At 33.3% G+C, this 24,321-nt stretch overlaps 2 protein-coding genes across 3 annotated transcripts; both read left to right on the top strand.

Moving 5' to 3' along the window:
• The first annotated feature begins 65 nt into the window (after positions 1-65).
• On the top strand, positions 66-3,159 carry LOC116137279. Its single transcript, XM_031422962.1, is given in 3 exon segments — positions 66-290; positions 404-2,360; positions 2,362-3,159. Coding segments are annotated over 2 exon segments (1,842 nt in total). The 5' UTR covers positions 66-290; positions 404-1,277; the 3' UTR covers positions 3,121-3,159.
• Positions 3,160-13,877: 10,718 nt separating this feature from the next.
• LOC116137276 (protein NUCLEAR FUSION DEFECTIVE 4-like) lies at positions 13,878-16,784 on the top strand. Of its 2 annotated transcripts, XR_004129163.1 has the most exons (2): positions 13,878-15,926; positions 16,766-16,784. XR_004129163.1 is itself a non-coding variant. In XM_031422960.1 (1 exon), the coding sequence occupies exon 1, from the start codon at positions 13,952-13,954 to the stop codon at positions 15,839-15,841; it is 1,890 nt and encodes a 629-aa protein (XP_031278820.1). In that variant the 5' UTR covers positions 13,878-13,951; the 3' UTR covers positions 15,842-16,118. The 2 variants fall into 2 exon arrangements, 1 of the variants encoding a protein (XP_031278820.1); XM_031422960.1 differs by lacking the exon at positions 16,766-16,784 and having other exon boundaries at positions 13,878-16,118.
• The last annotated feature ends 7,537 nt before the right edge of the window (positions 16,785-24,321 follow it).

The following is a 24,321-nucleotide window of genomic DNA, read 5'->3' as shown; positions in this document are numbered from 1 at the left end:
AGATTTCAGACATGTTGATTCTTGCTTTTCTGCTGCCCCTGCTCAATGTTCTAGCTATGATGTTTATATATTTTAGCTAACAGATTTATTGATACAAAACGAGCACTGTTGTTGATTGGGATAAACCCAAAAAGACTGCGATTCTGTAGCTTGCATTTTTTCTTGCGGCAAGCACGGTTTTTCTCTGCAGCATAAGGAGTAAATAATCGTCAATGCGTGTGGTTAACTGTGAATAGGCCAGTTAGTTTACCCTTTAGCCTCTCTTCCAAGCAATCTGTTTCTGTATCATGGTATGTGAATTTATTTACTTCCAAATGAATGTAGTTGCTAATCATAGTATCTTTCTTGCATTTTGGCCGCTTTTCAGTTTCAACTTTTTATCAATGTCTTAACTTTGTCGCAGAAATGCAGCAACCATTATGCTTTTGCATATTCAGATCTTAATCAACAGGCCTCGGAGAAATTTGTGTTGCTAAGGATTTTAATACTTGGCCAAGCCATTATCTTCTTTTAGGAATGTGTATCATAGTATCAGGACCTATACAAAATGGTAAAAGGATTCCGAGTCACGGCTGATGGAAGGAAGAAATGGTTTCGGTTTTGGTCACATTTTATCATATGCAGCCGTGAATTGCATACTTCTTAAACTGACCGATTGAAGCCAAATCAAATAAGCTTCAATCAAATAAATAATCGATCACAAACATTGAGACGGCTAGCAGAGTCTATTTGGGAAGTGGAGACCAATTCTTTTAGAAACCGTATACTTGAGCCCTTGAGACTGCAGAGATCTACAGAATGCAAACCTTGCAGGTCCTGTAACAATCTCCTTGTCATGGGATGCTTCATTGGTGATTAGTAAATTTAAGAGGGTAGGAAAGCTGCTGAAAACTAGAAAATAATTTCTGTATACAGATGACGAACCTCGGAGACAAAAGCTCACTGATTGAGGTTTAGTGATAAGGAAATGTTGACTCCTTTCATAACGTAGCACAAAGAAACCAGAAGTACAAAATGATTTGATGTCATTGACCCCAGCTATAAGCTTGATTCCTTCATCAAAGAGACAAGCAAGTCCGACCATCAAGGCAGGACAAGCACAAAAGTTAATGCCCATTTTTATATGTCTTGTGCTGATGAACTACGAAGTTTTATAATATATTTGGCCAGGCAAATTTGATCAAAATCAGTTCACCTCATCGGCTGTCCTGTAGTACTAAAAAACTTCACCACTTCAGTGTTCAGGCATAGAGCTTGTTAGAACTTGAGAGGAAAAAATGGTAATGTCTGCCTTCAATGGCGGTGTTGAATCAAATTGGAAACAGATGAAGAACTTCGGATTGCATATGCTGGCTAGCAGATTGTTCATGGTCTTCGCTACCTTGTTAATCATGTCTGTCAATGGTTCATCTTATATGTTTGGTCTATACTCGAATGACATCAAATCAGCATTAGGCTATGATCAGACCACACTCAACTCGATAGCCTTCTTCAAGGACTTGGGTGGTAATCTCGGAGTCTTGGCAGGGCTCATCTATGAGATTGCACCTCCCTGGGTTGTTCTCTTAATTGGTTCAGCCATGAACTTTTTTGGGTTTTTCATGATTTGGCTAAGTGTTACTGGTCGTGTAGCCAAACCCCATGTCTGGCATATGTGTTTGTACATGTGGATTGGCTCAAATTCACTGTCGTTTCCAAACACTGGAGCATTGGTTACTTGTGTTAAGAATTTCCCTGAAAGTAGAGGCGTTACCATTGGCCTCTTGAAGGGTCTTATTGGGCTCAGTGGCGCGATAATGACACAAATCTACCATGCTTTCCATGGTGATGACACAAAAGCTCTTATCTTGTTAATTGCTTGGCTTCCAACTGCTGTTCCGGTGTTTTTTCTTCCAACCATTCGGATTATGAAGGTTGTTAAACAAGCAAAGGAGCTCAAAGTTTTCTATAATTTCCTCTATATTTTGCTTGGCCTAGCTGGATTTATGATTGTGACAATTATAATTCAGAACAAGTTCAGGTTTACTAGAAGTCAGTATATTGCGAGTGCATCAGTGGTTGTTATTTTTCTCTTCATTCCACTTGCTATAGTTATAAAAGAAGAATTCTCCATCTGGAAGAGCAAGAAACAAGCTTTGAAAGACGATCCTGAAGTTAATGTTGTAACCGAGAATCCATTAATAGTTGCAGCATCAGAAGCAAAACCGACTTTCCAGACAATTTTTGGCTTAAAAAATGTTGTCAAGCAACCTGACAGAGGCGAGGACTATGCCATACTGCAAGCGGTTTTCAGCATTGACATGCTAATTCTGTTCACGGCAACAACTTTTAGCGTTGGTGGGGCTTTAACTGCCATCGATAAACTTGGGTCAAATCGGAAAGTCATTAGGCTATCCTACTCACAGCATTGCCACTTTCATTTCTCTTATTAGCATCTGGAATTTCCTCGGACGAGTCCTTTCAGGTTTCGCCTCTGAAATCTTGTTAACAAAGTACAAATTCCCTCGTCCTCTATTGCTAACTCTAGTGATTCTCATCTCATGCCTCAGCCATCTTTTCATCGCCTTCCATGTTCCGAATTCTCTTTATTTTACCTCAGTGATTACAGGGTTCTGCCTCGGAGCACAATTATCATTAGTAGTAGCAATCATTTCAGAAATATTTGGCCTTAAACATTACTCCACACTGTACAATGTTGGAGCTGTTTCGGGCCCGGTTGGGTCATACATTTTTAACGTGAAAGTCGCTGGTCGTCTGTATGATCGAGAGGGTTTGAAGCAGATGGCAGCGTTGGGGCTCACCAGGAAGGCCGGCCAAGGCTTGAATTGCTCCGGCGTGCAGTGTTATAAAATGTGTTTTATTATAATCACAGCGGCTACATTCTTTGGGTGCCTTGTTTCATTTATTTTGGTGATTAGGACACATAAATTTTATAAAGGTGATATTTACAAGAAGTTTAGAGAGGAATGTATTAGTATAGAGAATGGTATGGACTTGGCAGAAATGGCAGCCACAGCCACCGATGGTGCCGCAGCAGCCAGTGGTGTCACCGGCAACAATGTTGTGGGTAACAACCAACAGAAATTGATTAATTCTGTAGATAAAGCACTGAGGATTTAGTGAGAATTTGGGTCATTGAAATAGTAATTTATGTTTTTTATTATTTTGGATATGATTTTTAAAAAAGTAAGAATTAGGTGGTTATTTCTAGGCAGGATTTGAAAATTAATAAAAACATTTCCCTGTGTTTGTTAATTTAGCTAAACACTCTCGTAATAAAACATTGAAAATTAACAAAATCACCCTCACCCACCCATTAAATGTCGACAGTTGGCCACCATTGCCGGAAGGTGGTTGGAGTCGTCGTATCGATGTACAACCGACTGGATCCGATCGATCGTGCACCGATATTGTCTTTTTCAACTAGATCCATTATGGATCTGGTCGGAAAAGACTAGATCTCCAGCCAGATCTGGCCACGTTTGGTTGTCCATGATGGCCAAAGATATGGTCGTCGTTGACGACCAGCTACAGCCAAAGATCTGGTTATCAACGGCTAGATCTTTTGTCGTAGATCTGATCTTTTCGGCTAAATATATGATGGATTTTGTCGAAAAAGACTAGATCGGCACAGTATTTGCCAGATTCAGCCAGTAGTGCACCATTATACTATCAGATTTTGGCTATCTTCCAGCAGTTGTGGCTAGAATCTGGCAAATGTGGGTGGGTAGTAGACCTGACAAAACGGGTGGGTGGGCCGGGTACGGACCGGATAAAACAGGTACGGGTAAAAAGGGTACGGGCCTTATACGGGTCGATATATACGGGTCCAATATTTTGGACCCGTGCCCTACCCTATACGGGTACGGGTGGACCCGTTTTTTCTCTCTCCAGATTTCAGTTTTGACAGTTTCACCCCTAACAGTTTTCAATTATGACAATTATACCCCTAAAAGTCCTGCAGTTTTAATTTTTTACATTTACACCCCCTAAATCAACTACTCTAAATTCAATTCAATTAAGAATATAAACAAATATGAACCAAAATAAACAAATAACACATAAACAAACAATATCATATAATACAAAACTACAAATACCAACCAAAACAAACAAATACAAAATCACTAATACACAATTACACATAAACAAACCAAATAAGTCAATAAACTATAAATACCAATTAAAATAAACAAATATATAATCCAATATTCAACAAAAAACATTCTTAGGACAGCAAATTTTTCATTCCACAGGGGCGTATAGAGTCTCTTGATTCCACGGTCTCGAGATCAGTCAATGGCACATCAAGATCATCATCCGAACATCTTTCACCTCACATCTACAAACAATTATCAACTACATATTAATAAATGTAATAATAAAATATACGAATATTTATGTTAACATGTTACAATTGTCATTTCATAATAGATTCTATGTAGTAATTATGCATAAGTGAGTTATTTATAGATTGTTAATGTTAATTATAAATAGTCCACCTATTACTGATAACATGAACTTGAAATCCCAGATTTTTCACCATTATGAAACTAAAGTCTAAAACCAGCACTAACTAAACCACCTAACACAACCCTTCTGCTGAAAGAGTTTGCAATTCTATTCAAAATATCAGCAGAACACATTGTATCTACAACTTCATTGTGTTTCACGTTCCACATTTTCCAAGCAACCAACAAGTCTGCGCTCCAAGGACCCATAAATGATCACTTAATCACAAAACTACAATTAAAGTTCATCTGCTCGAGAATTTCGCTCACTTTCGATTAGTGTCATTTTTTTTTTTCTGTTCATTTCAATCATCACAAACCCATAAAGAGAACCATAAACAAGATCCATTGCTATTCTACTCTTTCCAATTCATTTCCATAACTTTCCTCCACTTTCTAAGTAACCAAACAACAAAATTTAAAACCAAGCACAAACTGAAACATAAAACTATACCAACCACAAAAAGAAAACCAAGCAAAATTCATTCCAAAAAAAATTCATTATCACTAAAGTACGAATTTAAAAAGATCCCATTGGTTTCCAAAACCATCAAAAACTTCTCTTAAACATGATAATCATCACCCCTAAGATCACCCCAAACCTCTTTAAATCTCATCAAATTAACCATAAACCTCTCTCACAAAGGGACCTATTTGTCAATTTTCCAAACCATAAGGTCCACAAACTGTACCAAACCAAACATAAGCAACTATGAAAGACTCAAACAATTCTTCCTAAAAACTTTCATTCGAGTAAAAATTCATTCGCTTCCCAAAAAAATAAAAAAATAAATAATAAAATAATCGAAAGGAGTTTGTTTTGAAGAACCTTTTTTTGCCGAACTTCGCTTCTGATCTCTCTCTGAGCCTCTATTTCGTTATCGAAGTGACGAAGTGACGAATATTAATCGAAGAAGACTAATGAGCGATGACTGATGAGAGACTGATACGAAGTGACGATGCGGCCGCGATCTGAGACTGAGAGATTCTGAGATGAGATGTTCAGATGAAGTGACTGTGAGACTGTGAAGGGGAGCGTGACCGTGATTCGTGATGAGTCTGATGACTGATGAGATGCGTGAGAGGGAGACGTGAGAGGGAGGCGTGACTGCGTGAGTGTGAACTGTGACTCTGTGAAGGATTCGTGATGACTGTGACTCTGTGAGAGAGGCGTGAGAGGGAGGCGTCAGCGTGAGAGGAGGCGTGAAGTCTGATGAAAAAATTAAAACTTTTAGGGATTCATTCAGTTCAAAACAGAACGAAGCCTTGGCTTATACGTGCCCGCGGGTGCCCACGGGTTCACCCGTATGACCCTTAATTATTTGCACGGTACGGTACGGGTCACAAAAAAATGGGTTTAATTTATTGAACCCATACCCTATATTTTTACCCGGGTACGGACCGACCCGCGGATCCATACCCGTTTTGCCAGGTCTAGTGGGTAGGGGTGTTTTTGTTAATTTCTAAACCTTTTTTTTTTTTTTTTTTGGTGTGTTGTTTAGTTAATTAACAAACCTAAGTGATTTAAAATAATTGAATAAAATTTCTAGAATAGGGTAACAAATGTGTATTTTAGGTAAGATAGGGATAAGTTAGTGCAAAATATAATTATAACAGGCTTCAGTGGACTAGAAAATCCTTGAAATGTGAAAAACTACAATTTCTACAATTGTCTGTTTCTGGCAACTCCATTGAGTTCCTTAGCTAGTACTATTTTCACTCATTTTCGCTCACTTTTTTTTTTTTTTATTTCGTTGAATCAAATAAATTAAAAGAAAACAAAGAAACTAGTAAAACAATTTCAAACCTTTCAAAGTTTCAGTGACCCGATTAATATGTTTTGTGTGTGAGTCGAGGCTTAGTTTGGGACTGTTGTAATTTGTTAAATATTATTTTAGATAATCAACTTCAAAATAATTATGAGGTGTTTTTTTATTTTTTTTTTTAAATTACTTTTATTTTAAGAATAATATATACTTATGTAAAGGACCAAAATAGATTTTTTCTAATATATTTTTTTCTATTATTAATTATATTAAAATTTAGTTATTTTAATTAAACAGTTTCAAAATTTCAAATGTTGAAAATTGCTCGACGTTGGCTAGTTGCCGCTGTCAAAAAATTCTTCAACATATTGAGTGAGTCACATCACGACACGGTTGCATATGTGCGATCGTAAGTGCAACCGTGTCAATGATGTTGTCAAATACTATGCCATCATTCCCCAACAGCTGGCAAAGTTTGGGTTGAACTTTGTTAGATTGTTGCGGCCAAATACCGCCATTTTTTACGACACCAACAACATTATTGGATAGTACGCTTGCCAGCAAGTGCAACCGTGCTGGCGGTGTCTACCCACTCACCACGAAATAATTTTCTGATAGCGTAGCTGACCATTGCTAACAATTGTTAGCCGATGACTTCGATTCCGTTTTTTAACTTTTTTGTTTTTAATATTCTATTTTTGAATATTTTTTATTAAAAATTCATAATTTAAGTTAATTTTAGGTGTTCTTATAATTAACTTTCAAAAGCAGCTTTTGAATTTTAAAAGCTACAAATTACAAATCTATTTTTTGGAATCCTTTTATAAAACATATTATTTTATATCAAGTTCACCAATAATTTAGTGTAAAAGTATCCATAATATAATGAAATAAAAATTTTAACTGATTTACTAAACTCAAAAATTGTAACGAGAATATGAAAACAAAGAAATAAAGGTCTTAAAAGTTTAAGGAAAAAGAATTTACATGACTGATTTAATTAATCAGTAAAAGGGGAAAAATAAATTGGATTAAATAATAGATCATGCTATTAAAATTCTAGAATAGATTTAAAAGTTTTAAAGTTTTAAGAATCGAAAAAATTTGTTCAAAGAATTTTGACATGGATAGTCTCTTTAGGTAATTTTGATTTTACAAAATATATTTTAAATTTAAGAGTGATGTTATTGGATCCCATATTTTATCTTTCTAGGCTCCAATTCTAAGTTTACTCCATTAAAATTTTTAAGCATATGTAAATGTTTATACAAACTTCATTTATTTCCAAATATACCATTTTATTTTTATGTTTACTTTCTATATATTATAATTTTCCAATCCATTTATTTTATTATTTTACCAATATCTCTAACATGATTTAACATTTATTCAACCGTTAATTTTTTTTTTTGTTTTGCATTAGTGCATCCACTAACAATTTCTTTTGCTTATTGTTCTGAATTCAATGTTAAGAAAGGAATACTAACAAAATAATTAAGAAAATATACGTCAGACTACATGCAAAAATTTTGGAGAAATGCAGATAAGAAATGCAAAGAAAAATTAAAAAGGAATATAAAAAAGCAAATTTTTATTACAAGCTCTTGATCAATCTCTCTTTCCATTTTACTATTTCATCTCCTTTGTTTTGACAATAGATTAGAGTTATGATTGAATAAGAATTAAATTCTTAAATTAATAAGACAAGGGTTTACCTAAGTCGAGTTACGCTTAACTCTTTTATTTATTTAATAACTTTTTATATCTATTAATATTTTAAGGGCTAAAATTATAATTTAAAAAATAATAATAATTGAGGTCTAAAGAGATAAAAAAATAATAATAATAATAATGGGCTAATAGCTTTATATAACTTAAAAACTATAATACGTTTAATAGGAGTGAGATGGAACTCAGATAACACTTCTTTTAATAAATAATATTCCTTAAATTAAAAATTAATAATAAATAGGTAAAAAAAACAAGTTCCTTAAGCCCATAAAGACGAAATACTTATATATTTCAGTACAGTATATATATATAAAAAAAAAAATACAAAAACACAATTCTAATGTATTAAATATTAAATATTCTTAACCCAAAGAAAAAAAATGTTAAAACTTAGGAGTTGGGGAAAGCTAGTCCCATCATGTGCAATAGCACTAAATATCCATAACTGATTCACTCAATATTCTACTCATAAAAAATCTTTTAAAACTTATTATGATTTTTAAGTGGGATTTTTTTTCTTTAAAATTGGTCTAGATGCCATCTGGCATAGACCGCCATTTTGACCTGAATCTGGTGCCGTTGACCCCCTCCCCCCACCCCCACCCCAACATTCCCCCCCCCCACAAACAAACCCCCCTTTCCCCCACAACCAAGGAATCGCATCCGGATTGTCCTTCTCGGATTCCGATGAAATCTGACAACGACACACCCCTCCCACCTCCACCCCTTGACTCACCTACTTCTCCCCTTCAAAAGCCTCGTACTCCCTGCCCAATTAAACTTGATGCCGCTGCCTCTCCCTAGATTTTTTATGATTTTCTCCTTCTGACCGAATTACTGCGAAATCCCTCCCGTCACCACCTCTCGCACCACGGCATGCCCCTACTAAACCCCTATCACTCCGATCCTAGTTGCTGCCGGTTTGTCCCCCGCACACTTCTATCAACCAATAGTTAATGTGTGGGGGTATTTTTGTCTTTACAATTAATTTTACTTATTTAATGATAATTATTAACTAAATGCAACATTTGGAGTAAAGTAATATTTCAAAAGTTCAAGGATAGAAAAGTGTCATTAGGCTATTATTTGAGTAAGAAAAATCGTTTACTCTTATGATAACCCATAATTTACAAACAAAACTAAGCAGAAAAGATCATACCACAATCTTGCGAACAATATGTAAAGTAATAATTGAAAATTGTGCTAAACCAAATAATTTTAATGAAATAAGAAAATTCTAAGTGATTTACTAAACAAAAAATTGTAACGAGAAATATGAAACAAAGAAGTAAAGGGTTTTGAAAGTTTAAGGGAAAAGAATTTACATGATTGATTTAGCTAAATCAGTAAAAGTTTTAAATTTAAATAGATCATGCTAGTAGAATTCTAGAATATTTAAAAAGTTGTAAAGTTTTAAGAATCGAAAATTTTTGTTCAAGGATTTTGACATGAATGGTCTCTTTAGATATTTTGTTTTACAAAATATTTTTTAAATTTAAAGGGTGATGTTATTGACTCCCATATTATCTTTAGGCTCCAATTTTAAGTTTCTCCATTAAAATTTTTAAGCATATGCAAATGTTTATACAAACTTCATTTATTTCCAAATACATTTTATTTATACATTTACTTTCTATATATTATACATTTCCACAATTTATTATTTATTTTTACTCATATCATCGAATGCATGTTTTAACATTTGTTCAATCATTAAAAAAAAAAAAAATTGCATTAGTGTCATCCACTAACAATATTTTTTATGATTATTGTTCCGAATTCTACGTTAAAATGGAATCTACTAACAATAATAATCAAGAATTTGAATGCATCAGACTAACATTATAAATTTAGGAGAAATACAGAGAAGAAAAAACAAAGAAAAATTATAAGGAATATATAAACAAGAATTAGTCCTTACTCTTGATCAATTTCTTCCATTTATATATTTTATCTCCTTTGTTTGAGAATAGAATTAGAGTTTATGATTGAAAAAAAAAAAAATCCTTAAATTAATAAGGCAAGGGTTTATCATAGGTCGAGTGTATGCTTTAACTCTTTTATATCATATTCAATAACTTTTATAAGGGCTAAAATTATAATATAAAAAATAATAATAATTGAGATCTAAAGAGATAAAAAAAAAGATGGGGGCTAATAGCACCATATAATTAAAAAAACTAATAATGAAGCTTAATAAGAGTCTAGATGTAACTCAGATAACACTTATTTTAATAAATAATATTCCTTTAATTAAAAAATTGAATAATAATATAGGTAAAAAAACAAGTGTCCTTAAGCCCATAAAAGAAAAAATACTTATATATTTCAATACACTTATATATACAAAAAACAAAAACCACAATTCGAATGTATTAATATATTTTATATTTTTGTATTCTTAAAACTTAGGAGTTGGGAGAAACCTAATCCATAACTGATGAACTCAATATTCTACTCATAAAATAAATCATTTAAAAACTTTATTATGATTGATACAATTCCAATGTATTAATATATTAAATATTCTTAAATACAAAGAAAAAAGATGTTAAAACTATTATAAACCCTTAAAACGACTCAGTGTTTTTGTGTTCGAATCGCAGGAAATGTACTTATCATATTTGTACAATTATCTTGATATATTGAATTTATAGGATGTTTCATGACCTTGAAGATTAGATAGACTCCAATATAAGTCTGAATACCTCGATTACCTTAAAAAAAAAAAGTCAAAAGTTAGGTGTTGGAAGAAAGCAAATCCCATCGTGTGCAATAGCATTAAATATCCACAACTGATGAACTCAGAAAATATATCATTTTAAGACTTTATTATGATTGATATTAGGTGGGATTTCTTTTTCATTAAAATTGGTTGTAGATGCCATCTGCCATAGATGCTTTCATGGCAATCAAATTAGTATTTTTTTTGGAATCCAAATACTATTTTATTATTCGAATGAAAGAATCAAGTATTTGGATGTTGGAATGAATAATTAAAAGAACACGTGATTAGTAAAGGCGATTTTATTGGACTTGGAGAATCATCACAAATATTTTTAATATATAGTTTTAGTTACGTCCGGGTAAGGTTTTATGACTAATTCCATCTTTGAATATTCCAATTTAACATCAAAAGTCAAAAGATTCTATATTCGTTAATTATTTGATTATTAGTTATGTAATTCATTTTCTAATTAAGAATAATGTTACGTACTCTACTTATTAATTTTTTATAATCTAGTTATGTAATATTGACATATAAATAATAAGATGATTGATGTTTACTTAAATCTTTGATTCTTGGTTTCTTTTATTTATTTCTTAATCGAATTATTTATATATATCAAAAGTGAAAAGATTTATAATCAAAAGTAAAAATTAATAATTATGTAAATCATTTCCTTAAGAATAGTGCTATGTTTTAGTTATCACTTATTAATATTCCAAAATTTTAATTTTAATTTTAATTTCAATTGATATGATATGTGATAATTAATACTTCATTAAGCATTACTTGAATAAGTGTACAAAATAGACCCTAAATATATTTATCTCCAATTAAATAAATTCATCCCATTTTACAAATTCTAAGTTAACGTTTGTCGACCTCTTACTTACGGAGTTACCAATGCGTTGACTTGAAATAATTTGTATGCTACCATTTGGGCCTACATTAAAATCAAATTCACACATGTTTGTTTGTAGTACTATAGAACTTTTGAGTCTTAAATCACATCCCTGAATTTGCTTCTAAAATTCAGCTCTATAGTCAACAAGTAGACAAAAGTAATGTTAGACTAAACAAAACAATGTGAAAACCTCGTGCGCCGTTCTGAATACTTCGTAAATATTTGCATCTTCCAAGGTTTTACCTTTTAAGAGTTATGCATAGAGTCAACGACTTTTTTCCCATCCAATTAATCGTTTTTCCATCTCTATAATTTTAAAATATTATTTTATTATCTAAATTTATATTTTAACGATAAATAGAGAGTAAACTCAGTCAAAACTATTGGAATTTTTAAAGAGGAACGATTGATAAGTCTTTTGATAGTGGAATGTTGGATTTTGGTGGTTGGGATTGATCGGAATTTGATTTGGGAAAGACAGCTACGCAAACTCTAATCGCTTGATTGCTGGTAATTGGCGAGGTTGACAGAAGTATGGTTTGAAGGGTTTTGGTGAGTGATGATAGGAAAAAAGAATGATAGTGGTGTGAGGTCACAATTATGCCGAAATCGAAAACGGAATATAAATTTAAGTAATAAAGTGATATTTTAATAGTCTGTGAGTGAAAAATGTTATTAAGCCATTAGTTAGGTGGAAAAAAGTCATTTACTCTTACGCGTATGAGCAAGGTCACGGTTTCATTAATTTTGGCATTTTTTCTTTGCCCACTCTTCAATGATGAAGTTAATTTTGAACGTTTGATTCTAATACTATTCAAATGTTCTACTTTTAATAAAGTTTTGATTCTTCGAATATTAATTTATTTGCCCATTAAGCATATGTGTTAATGTAATCTTACCAACCATGAACTATCTATAAATATACAACGAATTCAATGATTCCAATTCAAATTTATAACAAAAGCAAAATTCAGAAAATTAATTATGGAATCAATGAGTATAAGTTGACAATAGGGTTTATTTTTGACTTGGCTTGTTCATGTAGTAAAAATGTTGTATCTCTGTAGCAGCTGAAATCTTATATAGTCATTTTCCTAGAAATTTATTTCTCTAGAAGGAAGATGACGCCATTAGTGAGCTCATATAAGCGTTGAAGAATATCATTTTCTGGTTTGAAATCTGAAACAACATCTCCAAACTCTTTAATGGAGTGTTGATACAGAATTCTCTGCACTCAATTTGTTAGGAGACTAAGGTTTTCATATTCAAAAATCTTGTTTTTAGATTCCAAGAAGGAGAATCAGAATATGAAAATGTATATATATTAATAATAATATCACAAGGTCAAGTAGGCTATGAGATCACATGGGGAAATCTGATGAGTAAAAGTATGAGTGGAAGATATGGTGAAGGGGATTGTAAAGATGCAACTGATGAGATTAAATTTTACTTTAGGAATTAACTACGAGTTATAGAGAAAAGAAGTGAGATTTTCTACGAGAAAAGCGACATGCAATTAGTTTATTAGGCAATAATTGAAGTCTGGTCAAATAGAAATTTGAATTGAATAAGCCACGGAAACTCAACTTAATTATATCTTACCAAACACTGCAACGAAATCTCAACTGCCAGACCTTATAATTCAGACTCTCACTGCAAAATCTTCTCTGTTTGTAACACGTAATAGAATTTTATTGGAGAAATATACAAACAATATTTATTTGTAATTTATAATGATTTATATTTATCTAATTGAATATGTATAAGATACACTTTAAACGTGCATATGTATAAACAGAATCGAAATGTTTTTAAACATTTAACCCTTTAAATAAGGTAAAAGAAAACTAGTGGAAAAAAAATTTGAGCTTCTTAATAAACTGTTTTAACTAGTACAGTACATAAAGCTAATCACCAAGTCTCATACTCATGTAAACAAGACAGCAAGACACCTTGTTTTGGATAGAATAAGAAGAAATTTCCTACTCACAACACAATACAGATAATGTTGCCCAGAAACCGTGTATTTACTTAAATGATTGCATGGGGTCATGTCACATTTACGCGTCACACAATTACACATATGTTTCAGAAAAAAAATATCCTTTTCGTCACCAATTGGATCCTTACCACCCATTCCGAGAACCACTGCCTGTCAACTATCAAGTCAATCCGGAACTCTCATTTCACACGTCCAACCACGCTTCCAAACTCTGCTATATATACCTGTGCTTCCCATCTTCCTAATCATCACTACCAACTAAAAATATAACAGTTATCCTCAACTTTTGCTTACCAATACGGTACAACAATGGTGGTAGCTGAATTCAGTGGCGCCGGTGGCGGCGGATTCAGAAATATGAGGAGTTTCTCCTTCTGTTTGATCACCGGCCGATGGTTCATGGTGTTTGCTTCACTTTTAATCATGGCTGTAGCCGGTGCTACTTACATGTTTAGTCTTTATTCCAGTGATATTAAAACATCATTAGGCTATGATCAAACTACGCTCAATTTGTTGAGCTTTTTCAAAGACTTGGGTGGGAATGTTGGAGTTCTTTCTGGGCTCATCAATGAAGTAACGCCACCATGGGTGGTTTTATCCATTGGGGCTGTCATGAATTTCTTCGGGTATTTCATGATATGGCTCGCCGTCACCGGCCGCATTGCGAAGCCGAAAGTGTGGCAGATGTGTCTTTACATATGTATTGGTGCCAATTCTCAATCTTTTGCCAATACTGGAGCTTTAGTCACTTGTGTCAAGAATTTCCCGGAAAGCCGAGGCAGTCTTTTGGGCCTTTTGAAAGGTTTTGTTGGTCTTAGTGGTGCCATTATGACACAATTATACCATGCTTTCTATGGAGACGATTCAAAGGCTCTTATTTTGCTTATTGCTTGGCTTCCTGCTGCAGTTTCCTTTGTTTTTCTTAGAACAGTTCGGATAATTAAGATCGTTCGCCAGGCGAACGAGCTGAAAATTTTCTACAAGATGCTCTATATTTCTCTTGCTCTTGCTGGTTTTCTCATGGTTATAATCATCTTTCAAAACAAATTCAATTTCACCAGACTTGAGTATGCTGGTACTGCCTCACTTGTTATTATATTACTCTTCCTTCCTTTAGTGATTGTTGTCCCGGAAGAATTCACTCTCTGGAAAAGCAAGTTACAGGCCTTGAACAATCTTTCTCAGCTGAAAGTAGTGACTGAAAATCCACCGGCGATTGTTGAATTACCACCAGTACAAACACCACCCGCCGTAGAGCCTCTTCCGCTATCCACCGACGCTCCGGCAAGTCCAGAAAAGTCAGATTCTTGCACGGAGAACATCTTCAAGGCACCAAACAGAGGTGAAGATTATACCATCTTGCAGGCACTTTTTAGCATTGACATGCTGATTCTTTTCGTTGCAACAACCTGTGGAGTGGGAGGGACATTGACGGCGATTGACAATTTGGGTCAAATCGGGGCTTCATTAGGCTATCCAGCTCGCAGCACCACCACATTTGTGTCATTAGTAAGCATATGGAATTATCTTGGACGAGCTGTTGCCGGTTTCGCCTCCGAAATCTTGCTAACCAAATACAAGATCCCTCGTCCATTATTGCTCACATTTGTGCTTCTCTTCTCTTGCACCGGCCATCTTTTAATCGCCTTTGGTGTCCCGAATTCACTCTATGTCGCCTCTGTCATCATCGGATTCAGTTTCGGAGCTCAATGGCCACTGATGTTTGCAATAATATCAGAAATATTTGGCCTCAAGTACTACTCAACATTGTATAATTTTGGTGCCGTGGCCAGCCCGGTTGGATCGTATATTCTTAATGTGAAAGTGGCCGGTCGTTTATATGATAAAGAAGCCTCGAAGCAAATGGCGGCTTTGGGTAAAACAAGGCAGGATGGACAAGATTTGGCTTGCACAGGGGTGGAGTGTTACAAAATGGCTTTCATTATAATCACGGCGGCCACATTCTTTGGGTGCCTTTTTTCGGTCATTTTGGTGCTCAGAACCAAGAAATTTTACCAGGGGGATATCTACAAGAAGTTTAGAGAGCAAGCCAAAGCTGCCGAGACTGATATGACCACCACTGGAATTGGTGTTAAACCATTGAATGAGCTTACATCAAAAACCGCCAACACTGACACCGCCGCCACCACTGAGGCCACCGCGACGACCACCACCGCAACCAGAATCAGTCCAGATTAAATAATGGGTAGATTATAGATACACAGTTAACTAACTTTTGATTATGACCATTATTACTAGGGTCTCCCTTGTACTATAAATTATGGTAATTTTTCTTCTTTTTTCTTTTGTCTTTTTATTGCTTTTTGTAGACGAAAATAAATCATTATGCAATGAATATATGCATACTCCAATTTTTTTACCATTTTAAAGATTTCTTACTCCCGCAAACCTACTGAGGTGGGTATATATATATAAATTTAGAGGGCCAGCGGCCTAACTCACAGCTTGAAGATAAGCATTTTTGTCATATCAGGCTAATTTACAATTGTTGGCAGTTCCTGATATACTTGTATCGTATGATAAACTTTGGCCCTTCGTCTGAAAGTAATAAAATATATCGATTTTACAACAATTTATCATACAATTACTTTGTTTTTATGTAACCTGGTGAAGCTTTAAGTTCACCATGAACCACAAACAAGAGAACAAAAACAAAAAAGTTCTGTGACATGATTTGGACGTTGTGGTTGCTTGTGGGATCATCTCTTTCTCTTTTTTCTTTTTTCAATTTATCAAAAAAGTATTGAGCATGCTCTTATTTTGGAGGCATTTGGTAGGTGTTGTGGTTGAGTTTACTGATGAGATACCATTTTCAGTGAAAGTTGTGTGCCCACCATTCCTTCTTCCGAGATTTTGCCCACCAGCCCCACCACCAATAATACAAGACACTGCAAAAGAGAACTCTCATTCATTCACTCACTCACTCATTTACTCACAGCCTCATGTCATTTGATGATTCATCATCCTCACACTCACAGCCCCACTAATTAATAATCTCTTTTTTGTTTTTTATCGTTTCCTTCTTTTTAACAAATTAGAATTGACCCCGGAAAGTTCATTACCTAATTGCTTGGTATTTCTGTAAAATGTTTGCCATTTCAGACTTCAATTTTGATTTGAACTAAAAGAAGCAAGAGGGTTTTCGAAACAGAGCAGTCATGAAGCTGGCAGCCACGTGTTGTATCACAAATTACGCAGCAAAAACTAAGCACATTTAAGGGAGAAGTGATTGAAGTCATGCAACGTGCAGTTTCTCTGATTCTTGAAAAGACTGCTTGACGGTTTCTGTTAGGAAGATAAACATCGCTATTTCCAGTACTTTCTGTGGAGAAGAAGCGATTTTGAAAAACGATTTTGTCTCTTTTAATTGAGATGTATGTGCTTTATTATGCCAAATTTTAGGTTCCAAAAAGTAAGGAGGTATTTGTCTAAGCTTATAAGCTGATCAAATTTATTTATAAGCTCTAAAATTAAGCTGATCTGTTTGTTTANGCCGTCATGAAGCTGGCAGCCACGTGTTGTATCACAAATTACGCAGCAAAAACTAAGCACATTTAAGGGAGAAGTGATTGAAGTCATGCAACGTGCAGTTTCTCTGATTCTTGAAAAGACTGCTTGACGGTTTCTGTTAGGAAGATAAACATCGCTATTTCCAGTACTTTCTGTGGAGAAGAAGCGATTTTGAAAAACGTTTTTGTCTCTTTTAATTGAAATGTATGTGCCTTGTTATGCCAAATTTTAGGTTCAAAAAATCAGAAGTTGAGAGTAAGACGATTCTTTAGAAAGGAAAGACAAGTTGTAAACATCATCCATAGGCTGCCAACTCCAAAAACGATTTTTATATATGATTTGGAAAACAAATATAGCAAGTCGTGGTGTTCTTTGAAACCATCAAAACCTTTTACAAATTCCTTTTTAATTCATATTTATTAAATAAAATATTCATGTATTGAAAATCCAAAAATAGAATGAAATCTTTCAATTTAATTTTTTTACACAAATTTTTAGTCATAGATTCAATACATTCTAATAGTTTAAGAATTAAGGAGTTCTATAAGCTCCTGAGTTTGAGTGTCCCTAAACATTAATAGGAGTGGCCACTAAAGCTCTTATTTGACCGACAATTTTAAAGCCTTGGAAGATTAATTAAGGTATGTGCAAGTTGGTCTAAATATCTTGGTGATTAAAAAAAATATATTAGTTTAGGAATTGCTTAGGTGACAAACATAATAAGTACTTCCAAACTCTTTCTTACATTCATTGAATTGCAAAATATCAGTGGCGAAAAAACATGTCTCAATTTAAGTCAAAAATTTAAATTAAAACATTCATTGAATTGTTAATCTAATTTTGCATACAATTTTTGTTGGTTTTAATAATGTTAAAGAAATCTATAACCACCATATATTTTGATGCCTCCTTGATATACCAAATTTTGGTTTCTTGCAAAACTCGATTGTGGAATATGTGCCCAAAATAGTAGTTATGTTGATCCATGGTAAATGAATCTCATTTATGTGGCTTTTAGTTTCTTTGACAAATAATATCTTAAAAGAAATGATGTTTCATATCATCATTATAACTTGATTTAAAAAAAAAAAAAGAAGGTAAGGTTCTAATTTTATTTAAATTAAGGCTTAGAAACAGTTTTTATGAGGTTTAATTGAGTCCATAGGATTAGGATCTGGTCTCTGTTAGAGATTGCATCAGTAAGGTTCTGGACCCAGATGAAGTGGGCTAGGCCTTGACTGGACCTAGGCATTTAAGTTACTGTGCCCGATGATCCGGTCCATTTATTTTAATTATCAGCTTTCGGACCATCATAAAACTTTGAGTAGCAAGTTTCTTAAAATTAACCACCTTTGGATGGAAAAATTGTTTGATAGAGACCCTTAGTTATATTATTCAAGAGATCTTGAGTTTAATTATCTCATTGGTTAATAATAGGGATAGTTACTAAAACTCTTACTCGACCAGTAGTTTCAAGATTCTAAGATATTAGTTAATGTGTCTGTAAGCTAGCCCGAATATCCCGATTATCAGAAAAAAAAAAAAAAAAAAAAATATGTTTCTTAAAATTTATGTCTGGAATAATGTATTATCATATTATTCATCTCACTGTTAGCTTTTTTAATTTCTTCCTTACTACCAATACTTCATCAATTAAAGGCATACTGATGATACTTGTGTATTCATTCTTTCAAGACATGATCATATGATTAGCCCCTTACAACCGTTGGATTTCTAGTTTTCTACTATATTTCCTGAGTATTTATTCTGAAAAAGACACAATATTTTGCTAGCTCGTAGCATTCCCTTCGTATGATGATACGCAACAATGTTTTGATTTTCAATATTAATAGTTGGTATTGAATTTTATTAATACTATGTTCTCTGTTATCACCAATAAATAAATAAATAAACGCTTCTAAAATAATTATTGATTATTTTAAAAATTAAATTAAATAGCTATTGATTAAAATTAAATATTAATTATGTTGAAGAAAAATGAGCTTCTCCTATAAACTCTTTTTAAGTTTATTTAAAATATTGAAATTTGAAAAATAATCTTATTCTATTTTATATATTTGACTTCATCTATTTTTGTATATTAAACCTAGCTATTTTACATTTTTCCAACTAAACAAAAAAACAAATTGTTCATAAAATTTATATTTTCATAAACTCTATTCTAATAAACTCTTCTTTTATAAACTCTACTCAAATAAATCATACTATACAGTGATATGCAAAAGCTCAACCACCTTTTGAGTGTAATTTGTGAAATTTGTTTTGGTAGATAAAAGTTTAATGAGTAAAGATAGGGGTGTGTAAAACCGGGTACTCGAACTGGTTCGAAATATATATTTTTTTAATTGAATTAGATTTCCAATTCGAGCAATTAGTCAAACCAAATCCGAACCAGTTTGATGGTTAATCCGATTTTGAACCAAACCAAAATTTCAGTTCGATTTAAAACTTGAAAGAAATGCTTGAAAAAAAACATCAATTTGCACCGGTTGAACATCAATTTACAAACAACATCGACATGACAACATCAATATCAAATTTAAAACAACTCTGCTGCTCAAATAGAGTAGAATTTATTATCTATTGGAAGGAAATGGAAGAAACACAACATCACTGCCTAGATGCTATTGCAGGGAAATGGAAGAGAAACATCACTGGGCAACTCTTGATAAGTGAAAGTGATAACCCTATTCATGGGAAAACAATAATAATTCAATAACAAGTACAAAAAAATTGTATATTCTACCTTGTACCAATACAAAATGTCATAGAGACAGTCTCAATCATTTAGATGAACACGAGTATTTTTCATTACCAAAGACGAAAATTCTACAAAAATATGGAAAAAAAAATGTAGAATTAAGTAATGGTACAAACTATAGTCAACACTCAACATGTAAGAAAAAAGTTATAACTAAATATTAAATAATTGAAACTAAAACAAAAGTTTTACCCGACTCAATGTCTGATATTTCATCTAGTCTCCACCATCTTAGAAGTAAGGAGCTACGAAATGGATTGAATACCCGACCCTCGATACTAAAAGCTGATTCGGATGCAACAATGGAAACAAACATAGCCAAAACATCCTGTGCTATCAAAGAGAGAACTTGATATCTCGCTAAATTTATCTTTCATCAATTCAAGATATCAAACTTCTTGTTTTTGCCAACTTCACGGTCTTCTTGTATATATTTATCCAACTCAGATTTGGATTCCAAAGCTCGATGCCAGCCCTTTGCTCATTAAACATAACCATCATAAAGTCTTTAGGATCAAGATTTGCATCATTAACATCAATCTTACTTGCAACTTGAGATTGCTCACTTGACTGTGCAGTAGGAGAAGTAGTAACCAAACTGTATTCCTCAAATAAAGAGAACAAAGTTTCTTTCACTTTTGTTTTCAACTTATCGGCATTAACAACATCATAAGACTGATTAATAACCCAATTCACATATTCTAACTTGTGCCTAAGATCTAGTAACTTTGCAATGAATAACCTTAAGTTAATATTATCAACATTTGACCAATATTTATCATGTTTTCACTTCATTTTTGCAGTGATAATACTTAAGCCAGTATCATTACTTTTATACCATGTCGAAATCTTCAACCTAATGCCATACATCTCTCGCATGTATGCATTACCGGTAACATAAAGAGAGCTAGACACACGTAGAGTTGCATCATAAAAAACTTTCAGAAAAGGCAATAAGTATTGAGCATATTCCCAATCAGTAGACCGGTTCAAAACTGGTTAATTGGTTCGGTTAATAACCGGTTCATATAGAAATTTGGTCCGATTTCGATTTGGAATTAACCTAAATCGATTTTTTGGTTTGGTTCGGTTTAGTTCAAAAAAGGCCGAACCGATTCAGTTAGTCGGATTTTTCCTCCCATACTCATTTGTACTAAAACTAATGTCTTTATAGAGAAAGTTTGAAGCCACTGTGTATAAACCTAGCTTAGAGGCAATCATTCACAAAAATATTTATCTCATATTTGTGGGCAAAATCTTGTAAAACTAGAGACAAAATATTGTCAAACTATTGTAGAGGAGAAGTCCTGTGAAAACTATTGTATTGGCGAAATCCGATTCTAATGGAACTTCAAGGAGGTTGCCTTGAAGAAATGAATGGATGTAGGAGGCTTGTGACCAAAACTCCGAACTACTATATATCTCTTAGCATTTCTCTTCTCTCAACTCATTTATAACTTGTTGTTCATTTATTGCTTATCATTATTATTATTTATTGTTCATAGCATTTCGGTAGTTGGAGGTTTTAATTACTCTATTATTAATTTTTTTACTCCTCCTCCTCCTCTAGGAGCATTTGCCATATTAGGGTTCTACATCATTAATTTTTACTCTTTTTATCCCATTGCTTATTAAAGTCCTTGTGAATTATTGGTGGGTATATGAATATCATCTTATAAAATTCTTTAAATGTACACCGAGTGAGACCTTTCATGTCTTAGTAATGAAGCAAAATCTACAAGCATTTAGCCCCATGAACACAGACCTCCATCTTTTCAGTTGATTAGTAAAAGAACCTATGTGCATATCTTCTTGAGTTCATGGCAAAACGACATAGCACAACAGAAAATATATGATTAGAATCAAACTTAATTAGAATCAAACACAATGAACCCATACCAAAAATTAGAAGATATAAATTCCTAATTGGCCAATTACCATTTTCAATACAATATACCATAAATTAGAAGATATAAATTGGCAATTAGCCTAAGGCACTAAGATAGTCGGCAAAACTAACTTCTGACCTTAACGAGTGATAGACAGAGGACTGAAGAGCGCGATTAAAGAGAAGGACGAAGGAGCACAATTGATGGACTGAGACACTAAGTCATGTGATCGGTGACGGACGAATGTCGGAGCGAGAGTAGAGAGTGACACGATTATCGAAGTAAGAGTCGAGAGTGACACGATTGTCGAAGCTAGACTAACGTGATTGGTGAAACCAAATTTAGTCCACTGTCAAACGACGAATGGATGAGTGGCCAAGTGGGAGTGGCTTTGTGGCTGTGCAAATTGCAAAATCTAGAATTATATTTATATGGATTTAAGATTTTCTCTCTTCATAGTTTCATATTTGTCTATTTGATATTTCAATTTTGCACATTTCATTTCATTTGAAAAATCGGCCCGATTTAGATAATCGGTTATCCAAAAGTGTTGAACTAGTACCCAAACCCAAAAACTGGTTTTTTTGGTTCGGTTCAGTTTGATTAATTGGATCAGTTCGGGTTTCAGCTTTTCCAGCATACACCTAAGTAAGAATAATTCTAATGAAACCTATAAAATTGACCTTAAACATCATTAATCCATAAGTGGGGTAGTTTTATATCATCTTTATTTAGCCCTTTAATTTCAACACTAGCAATTATGCTTAGCCACTCAAAAGTCTCGTATCCATAATTTATCCTTACTGTTTCCTCAATCAAAGGCATTTTGGAATTTTGGAGAAATTAAACAAAACCAATATAAGAATTATGACTTCATACAACCATTTTTTTTTTTTTTTTTTTTTATAACAAAGATTATTTTGATTCATCAAATTTCTTGTCTTATTACCAATTGTTTTGTTGTGAAAATAATTAATTATAATAAATAAATATAAACTTATTTAGCAACCATATTTTAATTTATATTATTGTATTTAACCATTTAATTACTTCAAGTGGATAATTTAACATTATCCAAACCTATTAAACCCAAACACATTTTCATAAAAGCATTCTCCATAAGTCAACATCATCTTATCTTCTTCTTAGATATTTTATTTATTTATTTATTGCACCTTCAATTCTCTTCTCAAAATTAAAATTTAATGTCTCTATCTTTGACTTTAAATATTGTTCATTAATCAAATAACTTTCCTCGTGTTACCATCATAACAAGATTTAGATTCTTAATTTTTGTTTAAAATTAAACCTTAGAATAAAATTAATTTAATTGAGTGCCCCAAGATATAGAATCATTACTTTAAAGTCTAAAAGCACTGAACATTGCTCTGGCTTCTTCTAAAGACGGAAATGTCTCCTAATTTAGTAAATGTTTTATCAACCAACTACTTAATCCACTTGAATTATGGAACCCACCATATCCTCACTGCAATCTTCCCAAAAATTAATTTTTTCCCTATCCCAAAAAATGATCGTCACTGCAATCTTCCCAAAAATTACTGTTTGGTGTAATATTTTTCCCCTTCCTATTAATACTATTTTCAAAATACATTTATTTTTATATTCTAAAAATACTATTATATTTTATTCAATTTTTAAACCTCTTAAGTTTATTAATTTAACTAAACACTCCCTAAAAAAATTTAAAAATTAACAAAAACACCTCCATCCACCCACATTTGTCAAATTTCAGTCACTATCGCCAACAAGTAGCTAGAATCTGGTATAATGGCGCACTATCAGCTGGATCTAACCGGTAGTACACCAATCTATCATTTACCGACTAGATCCATGATGGATCTGATCGAAAAGGGCCAGATCTTTGGCCGTAGTTAGTCTTCAACGACGGCCAAGATATGGCCGTCGTTGACTATTAATGACGACCATATATTTGGCCATCATTGACGAACAAACACGGTCAGATCTGGTCTTTTCTGGCCAGATCTATGGTAGATCTGGCTGAAAAGGCCATCTCGACGCACGACTGGCCAGATTCAACCGGTCGTGAGTTGATACGGCGACTCCGACCACCCTCCGGCAGTGGTGGTCGGCTACCGGTATTTAATGGGTAAATGTGGGTGTTTTTATAATTTTTAATGTTTTTATTATAGGGATGTTTAGTAAATTATCAAACCTAGGGGATGTTTTTATTAATTTTTAAATCCTACCTCGTTATTCCCACTTAACTCTAAAAATATAAAAAATATAATCTCAAATACTAAAATAAATGCACCCCCTACTATTAACAAACACAAATAAGTATCAAATCCATGGTTGATCCATTTTTAATTCTGAAAAATATATTGGTTTATTTCATAAATTCTGATAAAGATTTTTTTTTTTTCTTTTGGATTGCTTGGCTTGTTTTCAGCCAAGGGAAGTTATCTTGGTTGTTTAGCCGCACATTGGTGCCATGG

Source organism: Pistacia vera, unplaced genomic scaffold (genome assembly GCF_008641045.1).
Source record: "Pistacia vera cultivar Batoury unplaced genomic scaffold, PisVer_v2 Contig322, whole genome shotgun sequence".
Lineage (NCBI taxonomy): Eukaryota > Viridiplantae > Streptophyta > Magnoliopsida > Sapindales > Anacardiaceae > Pistacia > Pistacia vera.
This window is presented reverse-complemented; position numbering and strand designations above follow the sequence as displayed.